General features: G+C 46.0%; 2 protein-coding genes and 1 long non-coding RNA gene across 6 annotated transcripts in view; 1 reads left to right on the top strand and 2 right to left on the bottom strand.

Annotated features, from left to right (window-relative positions):
- Window positions 1–4,748, bottom strand: part of pi4kb (phosphatidylinositol 4-kinase, catalytic, beta) — a 13,468-nt gene extending 8,720 nt beyond the window's left edge. The window contains exons 1-2 of one of the 4 annotated variants that reach the window (XM_029129567.3): window positions 4,539–4,748; window positions 1–606 (exon numbers count right to left, since the gene is read on the bottom strand). The exon at window positions 1–606 is cut by the window's left edge and continues 47 nt beyond it. In XM_029129567.3, coding sequence (XP_028985400.1) covers window positions 1–580 — 580 coding nt within the window. In that variant the 5' untranslated portion in view covers window positions 581–606; window positions 4,539–4,748. The remainder of the gene's footprint in view (window positions 607–4,538) is intronic. The other 3 variants (XM_029129568.3, XM_029129569.3, XM_029129570.3) reach the window with 3 other exon arrangements.
- LOC129603215 (uncharacterized) lies at window positions 604–6,229 on the top strand. Its single transcript, XR_008692934.1, has 2 exons — window positions 604–1,220; window positions 4,016–6,229. It is a non-coding gene; the product is annotated as an uncharacterized LOC129603215 (long non-coding RNA).
- selenbp1 (selenium binding protein 1) lies at window positions 5,713–10,347 on the bottom strand. The gene is made up of 12 exons (XM_029129571.3): window positions 9,972–10,347; window positions 9,392–9,445; window positions 8,964–9,076; window positions 8,620–8,805; window positions 8,124–8,244; window positions 7,848–8,030; window positions 7,260–7,441; window positions 7,021–7,099; window positions 6,818–6,939; window positions 6,662–6,754; window positions 6,475–6,593; window positions 5,713–6,271 (listed from the first exon to the last, which is right to left on the bottom strand). The coding sequence occupies exons 1-12, from the start codon at window positions 9,973–9,975 to the stop codon at window positions 6,109–6,111; spliced, it is 1,419 nt and encodes a 472-aa protein (XP_028985404.1). The 5' UTR covers window positions 9,976–10,347; the 3' UTR covers window positions 5,713–6,108.
- Window positions 10,348–10,426: the final 79 nt, after the last annotated feature.

The raw sequence follows: 10,426 nt of genomic DNA, 5'->3' as shown, positions 1-10,426 counted from the left end.
ACATGTTGAGCAGCTGGGGCAGGTAGAAGTCCACCTCCTCGTGTGGGAAGCTGAAGAGACGGTTCCCAATGTACGCCTGGACACCAGGCTCCTTTGAGTTGTGCAGGTAGGAAATTGCCATGGAAATGTCAAACAGCTTAGATTCAAAGAGTCGGAGCAGCCACGACTGTTTGGAGGGATTGTGCCTCTGTCGCCGGCGGGCGCTCTTCACCGAGCCGGGAGCAGGGTACTCGGGGTCATTGTCTTCCCCCCGGATCTTCAGTGGTTTTACCACAGGAGTCAGAGCAGAGTGGGACGTAGGGGTCTCGGGGTCTGGCCCGACGTCACCTTCCACCTGCTGCAGCTTCACCTTCTGCAGCACCTCCTGACAAGCCCGCTGGGCCACCTCTGCATTGATCATCAGGCTCAACTCCCCCACACCCTCAGAGATCACACCCAGCGGAGGGGTGACAGCCTGGGGGGCACCGCAGGATGAGGATGGGGTGGAGGGGAGGGACAGGGAGGGGGAGGAGGAGAGGGAGACAGAGGGGCTGTTCAGGTCGGACGAGGTGGAAGAAAGCTCTGGCTCTGCATCCTCCATTATTGCCGCTGGGAAGCTCCACCGTCCTGCAGAGAAATGGAGGAGTGGAGTGTGGCCAAATCTCTTTTCACTGCCCTGAGCTGAAGGTTGTTTGCACAAAAACTTTTTTTTTCTAGTGAAGTGTTGAAAGAAACTCTAATGTGTTTTTAAAGGGTGCTAGAAACCGTCGAAGACGCATTATGATGCTCAGGGTTTGATCTGTCATAAGTCAGACCACCAACACCGACCTAAAGAAACCTATCCACCAAAAACTATGTCCTCGTGACAGATCGGCCTGTCACGATGTAATGCTACTGGCAGGATACAGATTATGCTCGTCCATCTGGGGGAGTCTGAGCACATGACACAGGCCTGTGGACTGAAACTTAATCTCTGTAACTTTTTACCCTAATAGAATCATCAACTATTTGTTTTTATTGTATTGGCTCCAACTGATTATTCTGTAAAGATGAGTTTTGAAACTTTTTTAAATGTATAAAGTCTGCACCGGTTTAACCGCATCACATTTTTTTTTAAAACTCTTTCTTCGGGGTCATTTCTCTCTGACGCTCGTCCTTTAGACACTGTACCGGTCCTGGTTCTGATTAACCTTGTCGTCACTTTGATCTCCACTAAAGAGACTTTGCATTTCTCAGTGAACGTTTAACACTAGAACTACTGGGTTTTCTAAATATACCCATTCCTACTAGAAGGTGGTCAAATGATCTGCTCGGCTAGCTGAGACCCTGAATCATCTGTGAACAGCTGCCTTTGTTAGGTAAAGAGGGCCATCACTGACGCACTCTAGGTGGTTGGTTGCGTGGGCTTGCTGACCCTGCTCCTGTCTGCAAGGCTGCACAGTTCCTATGAGTCTAAGAGTGACATCCACTGTTACAATGTTCAACCGCTATGTGTTTGGATTTACAACGTGAAAGGACGAGTGTCATTGTTGCGGTCTCACCGAAGGAAGCAATAAGATATCATCATCAATAATACAATAAGACAGTTTTAGATCCTTCTCAAATGTGGCGAAGCTTTGTTTATTTACAAAAAAAATAGTTCAAATATTGTTTGCACTGTAACGTCATCAAAAATTACAGAAAAGATGACAGTACACTCATCAAGTTTTAACAAATGTGCAATAAAAAATATAAACAGAAAACGCTTGAAAACGTTTTTATATTCCGTTTATTTCGTTATTACTGCTTTTACCTGTAACACATAAAGTCATTGTAGAGCTACAACCATGTTCCTACAAAGTTAACCAGATGTTTATTTCGTTATTCCCTCTTTCATGTCCGTCTGTTGAATGAGAGTGGGCGTGGCCATCCACGTAACAGAGCAGGGACACTGGGGGAAGGTGGAACGCGCATCAACACGCAGGACAAAGATCTGCGTTTCTCTGCTGCTACAGCCTCGGCTGCGTTGGGTTGTTAGTGTCCCTTTCACCTCTACCACATGAAATGTGTTCCTGATAAGTTGATCTTGAGCTGCTATCAGAATCGTTTTTATTCGCCAGGTTTGAACTGGGCAAACATTATTTTTATTTACAAAAAAAGTAAAACGTTCACATGTGATTTGCCCGCTTTGATGTAGACAAAATTCTTGAAAGCGTTTTACATTACATCCCGTTTATTTCGTTATCCCCACTTTCATATCTGTCTGATAAATAAAAGTGGGCGGGGCTATCAGTCCCGTAGCAAAGGTAAGCGCTGACTGTGGGGGCTGGGCGCATCAACATACAGGACAAAGACCTGTGTTCCTCTGCCACAGCCTCCTCTTTCAGCCTGTTGCTTTGGGCCGTTATTCCCCCACTTACTGGAGCCACATGTTGACAAAGTTGACCAGCCGCTTTCATGTAGACACCAAACTCTATAAAGCATTTTACTTTACATTCCGTTTATTTCGTTATTAATATACATGTAATTGCAAATGCTGCTCTGAGCTCTTTTACTTTGATGAGTTTTGTGTCTACATGAAAGCGGGCAGAACAACGTCCATGCGTGTGTCACGCTGAAAGCGGCTGGTGAACCTCTTGGGAACATGGCTGTAGCTCTGCAATGACTTTATGTGGTACAGGTGAAAGGGAATAACGAAATAAACGGAATATAAAACAGAAACGCTTTCAAGCGTTTTCTGTTTAAATTTTTTATTGCACATTGTTAAAACTAGATGGGTGTACTGTCTTTTTTCCTAATTCTTAGTGACGTTACAGTGCAAAGCGTATGGGATTTTTTTGTAAATAAATAATTAAATAAACGGAATATAAAACGGAAACGTTTCAAGCGTTTTCTGTTTATATTTTGTAAATAAAAATAAACCCGGTGAATAAAAACGATTCTGATTCTGAAAGCAGCTGATCAACTTCGTAGGAACACATTTCATATGGTACAGGTGAAAGGGAGACTAACAACCTGCTGCAGCAGAGAAACGCAGATCTTGTCCTGCGTGTTGATGCGTGTTTCCCTTCCCCCAGTGTCACCGCTCTGGGACGTGGATGGCCACGCCCACTTTCATTCAACAGACGGACATGAAAGAGGGAATAACGAAATAAACAGCTGGTTAACTTTGTAGGAACACGGCTGTAGCTCTGCAATGACTTTATGTGGTACAGGTGAAAGGAGTAATAAGGAAATAAACGGAATATAAAAGGGAAACGCTTTCAAGCGTTTTCTGTTCACCCAAACTAGATGGGTGTACTGTTATCTTTTCAGTAATTTTTAGCATTTGCATGTTGTTGTAAATGAATAACGAAATTAACAAAGTCTACGTTTAAAAAAACTGTGAAGAGTTCCGTGTCTACATGAAAGCGGGCAGAACAACGTCCATCTATGACTCACTGCCGAAAGCGGCTGGTGAAACATGGCTGTAGCTCTGCAATGACTTATTATGTGGTACTGGTGAAAGGTGAAATAACGAAATAAATGGAATATAAAACCGAAACACTTTCAAGCGTTTTTTGGTTTATATTATATTTTTAATTGCACATTTGTTAAAACTAGATGGGTGAGCGGTGTACTGTCGTCTTTTCTGCAATTTTTAGTAACGTTACAGTGAAATAATGTGTGAAATTTATTTAGTTTTTTTGTAAATAAGCAAAGAAGCAAAACTGTCTTATTGTATTGTTGATGTTTTTCATTGCTTCCTTCGGTGAGACCGCAACAATGACACTCGTCCTTTCACGTTGTAAATCCAAGCACATAGCGGTTGAACATTGTAGCAGTGGATGTCACTCATAGACTCATAGGAACATGAGTAGGAACCCTGCTCTGCCTTGCAGGCAGCAGCAGGGTCAGCGAGCCCATGCGTCCCACCCCACAGAGAGCGTCGGTGATGGCCCTCTTTACGTAACAAAAGCGGCTCTTGGCAGGGTGCCAGCTGGAGCGTGGCGGACAAGTGAACACCCAGCCGTAGTTAGGGGTATATGTAAAGGTGTACGTCCCTTAGTAGTTCTAGTGTTAAGTATCATTGAGGTTGTTTAGCTTTCAAGAATCACCTCCTTATGTCTGAAACACGTCTGTCTACAGTAAATATCAGCTGCTCCGAAATGATACATGTCAACAAATGAAATAACACGTTCAATCGAACAGTTTGTTAGCTGAAGCCTCATTAGCATCTGTGCCGACAGTCATATGATGTTAGCGTACTTTAACACGAAGCTAATTCTGACCCAGTCGCCTGCATTAGTAGTGACCCGGTAAAGCTCAGTTCTACGCGTTCCGAACCAGAAGTGTTCGGCCCGTACCGATAAGCAGCTAACTAAACATTATCGTTAGCATCGTTCTGTAAGCGATCACTCCTGCAGCTAATTGCTATGCTCTGGATGCTGATCAGTAACGTTGGTTAGCATTAGCCAGCAGCTATCAGGCCAACTGTTGCTAATTCTGCTCAACTTGTCTTTACAGCGTTGTTCCAAGCTAACTTGAACAGCGTCGCATTTAGCGGTTTGACCACGAGTCGCCGTGTGATACGGACTTACCCGCCAAAACATTACTGGGTCTGAAATCCTGTTTTATTTCCACTTTGACTCATCCCATTGATTTAATCTCCTCTCCATTTTAGCTATGGCTAACGGGCACCAGGGGGCGCTGTTCACGCGATGGGGGCGGGGGTGTCTTCTTCTTCTGTTATTGTTTTCCTGTCTGACGAATGCCATAAGCGCCTCCTGCTGTTTGAACGACTTCAGGAATTCAGGAACAATTCTTTAAAGTGGGCAGAAACATGACGCATTGTTTTTTTTTTTTTTTTTAAATCCGTCTGTTTATATTTGGGCTTACGTCAGTCTTCCACCTGCTGTTTGATCTAATGCTTCGTCACAGTCATTGCTTTGATACCAGCAGCATCCTCACTGCTTCACTATCCTGTAAATCTTTCTAGCACACTTTACACTTGAACCATACAAATCATATATACAAAAACTGCTAATTACATGGATAGATTGATTTACAGCTAAAAGGTACTGCAACTATATTATTCAAAATAAAAAACGTTCTGATAATAGAATGAATTCTTGTTGAAATATAACCAGCAATAAATCATGTCGACATTAGTGGACAGATAAATAATCCAAATTTCCATCCATCCATCCATCCATTTTCCAAAGAAGAAGCCAATCAACCTAATGCACGTCTGTGGACTGTGGGAGGAAGCCGAGAACCCGGAGAGAACCCACGCAAACACAGGGAGAACGTGCAAACTTCACACAGAAAGGAACCTCCGGGAATCGAACCCGGAACCTTCTCACTGTGAGGCGAACCGCACCAACGTGCCGCCCTCCAAATTTCCTCCAAAGATAAAATCAATACTTTTTACAAGTAACTAAACAGTATGGTTCTTTACGAGGTACTTGATGTTATCGCCTTTTTTAACTTCAAGGGTTTCCTCCTATAAAAAGGACAGGCGTGATTTTCCTGCAGTAGTCGGTTGTCTGACTTTCCGTCATATTGGTTTCAATAATGATTTTTGCACTTACAATGACTGACCAGTTAATGGCAGTGTAACAGACTAAGGCACTAGCGTCCAATGAAGTGAAGTATATGCGACTTCTCTATCAGAACCCATGCTTTAACAAGAAAACAGCTTTTAAATAGCTGTCAACTGTAGTTACTACTATGTATGAAAGGGTTAACATGACTGACAGAAAACCAGAAACATGTGCTGCTTCAGAACTTTATATAATGGTTTGATTATTATCATCAGTGAGCAACAGATGAAACAGATGAGTTACATTTAAACAGACAGATCAACATTAAACATCTCAATAACACAAAAAGTGATTTGCACTATTTTGGTAGTGACCGGTGTTTAATTTTTTTTTCACTATCAATCTTTAGATCTGATGTTTGTAGATTTAGGTTTACTTAGAACATCTGCGTGAAAAGTAAAAAGCAAAGTCGACAAAATGTTAGATGAAGTTTGTTAAACATGTAAGAACCTGAGACCAGCTGATTACTTATTATTACTTGTAAGATGAACACCGCTTGAATTAAAGTGATTAATGATTAAATAAATTTAAAAGAACAACTGCTGCATGTTTTTCATCACTGATTTCACAGCCAGATGTCAGATGTACAGTCTCCTCCAGGATACCTCATCTCATGGGCCAGAACCGGACCACCTGGTTCTTTACCGAAGTCCACTAGGAAGTTTTCATTCAGGGACAGACCTCCGCTGACAGAGTTCACATCAATCTGCATCATCACGGAGCCTTTTCTGAGGAGACGACACAACACTGGATCAGGACTAACTACAGCCACAGGCCGGACCGAGTCAGAATCTGGACCCGTGAGACACAGAGCTAAGATCTGATAGCAGCCCTAGCTCTGCCCAACCATTAAGTGTGCGAACACCAGATCTGAGCCGAGCATGAAGCCGATTGTGCAGTAGAAGCCACCGTATGGACGGACTGTTCGTACTTGATCATGTCGGGGTAGAACTGTTTGTCCCAGGCGCTGTACAGAGACGTGGTCACATAAAGTCTCCGTCCGTCCAGACTCAGCTGTAACATCTGAGGACCTCCGCAGACGCGCCTCCCCTGAGAGACACACGGACATGGAGTTGACAGAAGACAGCGTCATCCTGTCTCACTGCTTCCTGTGGTACCTTGATGATGCGTGGGGGGGGCTGTGGCTGGTTCTCTGGGTCCTCCAGGACTTTGACTGGCCCGTCAGTGACAAGACTCCCGCCCAGAAACACCTTGAGCAAACAGAGAGTGAGAGTGAGCCCCTCCCTCCGAACAGGTGTCCGATCGGAGCTCACCTGTCCAACCATGCGGGGGTTCCTCCGGTCTGTGATGTCATACTGTCTAATGTCCCCATGCAGCCAGTTGCTGAAGTAGAGGAAACGGTCGTCCAGTGAGATCAGGATGTCTGTGATCAGACCTGCAAACACAAGACCCGAAACCAGTCAAACCACAGGGGCAGGGGAGACTAGACTGGGGCAGTCAGACAGTCTGGACTCACCAGACATCTCCGGCAGCATCCATCCTTCCACCTTCTTGCTGGGAACACTGATGACCTTCTCTGCAGCCCAGTCCCCTTTCTGACCACACAGACATCAATCAAAAGCTGAACCGCATTCAGACATTGGATGTGGTCTTCCTCATTATCTCTTCACGGTCTGACTGGGACCTAGAATCCTTGATCCTCTTGGGATCAGGACTAAAGCTCTTGCAGCCTGTTGCCTGTGCAGTGGTACCTACTGGTGTTTTGTAGAATCTGAAGACAGTTCCTTGCAGGGCACATCCTACATAACCTTCAGAGGCACTGGGGTTGTGCAGGAAGCGGACCTCCAGAGGAATAGCTCCCTCTTCTCCCAGATCGATCGTCTGCAGCTTCCTATGAGTGGTCCAGTCCCAAACGTGGAGGCACTGACCGTAGAGACCTGGGACAGGTTTTAATGCTCCTCATCAGTCACTGCTGCATGGACCACACACTGGAACCAGAACCTAGAAGCTGCTCACTAGAGAGTAGTCCTGTCGTAGTAACTGGGGCTTTACTGGGATAGTAAAGGCTCTAACTGGGAGAGGACCCTGTGGTGCTGTTGGTGTTTTTAAAGTTCTACATACATTTCCCTTTGTGCTTCAGGGTCATCCAAACTGGATCAGAACTTTGACACCTGCATATTCAGCGAGTCATATTAGAATAAGAACACAAATCCCTTCAGAACAGACAGGACCAGAACCAGGACCAGGAGCCCTGTTTTACTAATGCACTTTATCTGTATCTTGACTCTGACTGGACACTGCTTGACTTGAAGCCCAAAATGAGTGGATTGTTCACTAACGCACCTTCTTTGACATGGGCAGGGTTGAACCCATCAGCCAGAGCTTTTGGTGCGCCCCATTCAGTGCTGATCATCACGTTGTGTCGAGGTTGGTACCAGAAGTCGTACCCGAAGGGCGCGGCCTCCCCCGGGTGCTCCCAATTACCGATCACTTCGAACGTCTCACCGTCCAACAGGATGAAGCCACCTGAGAGGGCGACAGCAGGTTCAACCGCGTCCACTGGCGCAGGCGCAGCGGCGTTACCTGGTTTTGGACCAGAACTTCATGCTTGATTCTCACCCTTGCCATTTCCAGACGGGTCTCCCAAACAGCTGATCATGACCTGACCACTGCCCAGACAGTGGGTGGTGTGAGGGTTCGCCAGGCCACACTTCCAGAACAGATCCACTGGTTCCAGCATCTAAAGATCAAAACACGCCCCAAAGAAACAGGAAGCAGCAGCTTCAACCACAGAACCAATGCTCCAAACGGTGAGCATGCAGCTCTGTCAAATCAAAGGGGTAGAACGTAGAACCAGACCTTATAGAGCATGATCAAACTGATCCCTAAAGTGCTGAACTTCTATCAGGTCTCAGCAGAACCGATGACCGAGTCCACTCAGTTCTACGCTTTCAGGTTTTACAGCAACAGACTCAAACTTCCTCCTCATCAAAACTACTGATGGGACAGTCACCAACCCAAACCAGATGCTGGTACCGCTGCAGGGCCTCGTACTGTATGTGACTGCAGACTAGACATGCACGGGCTCCCTGCTGGGACCGGTGCCTCCTCGTACCTTGTGGAGCTGCGGTGCCCTGGGGTTCGTCCCCACGTCCACCACGTAGACTCTGGACGAGATGAGCGAGGGCAGGATCAGCCGGTTCCTCTTCTTGGAGGCGTCTCCAAAGCAGCTGCTGCAGGCGTTCCAGCCTGAGTGGTGCAGCTCGTCAAAGAGGTTCGGCATGGGCAGCCGATGGATCACCTGACAGGCAGAGGCCAAAGGTCAAAGGTCGATTTTAGAAAACGAAGCACCTGCTGTGGAGGCTGAGGGAGAACAGGAACTCCTCAGGTGATGAGATGGACCACAAGCATCATCCCTGCTCAGCGTCAGAACTCACTGCCAGCTGCTTTTGGACCCACCTGGCAGAAGGTGGGGGACTTGGGGTCCACGTCCACAGTGGCCACGTAGTCGGGTTTCAGGATTCCCGTGTTGCGGTAGATGCAGGGCAGGTAGAGAATCTTCTCCCGAGGACCTTTAAAAAGAAAACATCAAACAGGATCCTGATCATCCGAGTCTGCTCAGAGTATTATGACATCAAACACTGGAAGGACGGTACAAGTCCAGTTCACAGGTCAGAACTAAAACAAGACGGGTCAGTGTGCAGAGCTACAAGTACTTCATACATACAGTCCATTGTATTAATACGCACATCATCATCAACTTTTAAATTCTTTATCTTTAAATCTTAAAAAACATCAAAGTCAAAGAGGATTTTCTGAACCCAAAGGAAACCAGAACACCAGGGTTTCTGGTCCAGACGACCCGAGGCCGTTCAAACCGGTCCTACCCTTCATGGCCTCCAGAGGGCTGCGGTATCCTGGTCCACATCCTGAACAGCTGGCTGAGGAAACACAACAACACGTCACAGACATCAGAGGCCAGAGGTTTGATCCAGAGCAGGTCCGGTCCGGACCGTTCCGCTCAAAACCTTTGATTTGTTCCAGTCTAGTAGAACTCACAGAACCGACTTCACTAACGACTAGGTCCGTGTGTGTATCTACACCAGAACCCACTGAACTCTGCGTCCGCTTCAGTCTCAGTTGATCCCATATCTTTGCTCAAATGTTAATTGAAAGGAATTCCAGTTGAAGACCGTAAATATAAATTCCTCCCAGTTTGCTCAAACTGGAGTTTGTCGGAAGACGAGGAGTACAGGTTTGGATCGGAACCTTTAGCCCTGCACAGACCGTCATGAAAACTTTTGGACACGTGTAAACATAAGTCTTTCTGAACGAAACCCAAACGAACCATCCCCCACATAGACAAACGGAGCAAAGGTCAGAGCACGCACCTGCACCGAACCAGAACCGCTGAGCGGAGAAGAACAGACATACGTGAGCAGAGAAACGGACTGAAACTGAACTCACCCATATCTGCTGGTGTCAAAACTGAACTGTCCTGAACTGATCCTGCACGTCCGGGCGAGTCCAGGTCTAGATCAGAGCAAGAGCGAGAGAGAGAGAGGAGGTGGAGTCACCGGACCGAGGGTTAGCCCTTTCCGGACCGAACCGCCATGGTTCTGGGTTTGGATCCGACCAGACTCCGTCGTGCAACAAATGCCTCCTGATAACAAATTTCCGTTTTTGATACTGTTCGTTTGTTTTTTATAAACACGTTTATTAAACTGCTTTATTCTGAAAAAACTAACTTCCGTTAAGATGTCCTTCCGACATCTTAAATTCTCAGTATTTAAAAGTACCTAAATTCCCTCAAACCACCAGTTCAGTGATAAATAGCCTCCTTGTATTTCATATTTCGCCCAGTCAAGTCAAGTTTGTTTCCTAAACACTAAGTTTGACTCGTCAGACATTAGGTTGTGTTG

Source organism: Betta splendens, chromosome 16 (genome assembly GCF_900634795.4).
Source record: "Betta splendens chromosome 16, fBetSpl5.4, whole genome shotgun sequence".
NCBI classification, from domain to species: domain Eukaryota; kingdom Metazoa; phylum Chordata; class Actinopteri; order Anabantiformes; family Osphronemidae; genus Betta; species Betta splendens.
This window is presented reverse-complemented; position numbering and strand designations above follow the sequence as displayed.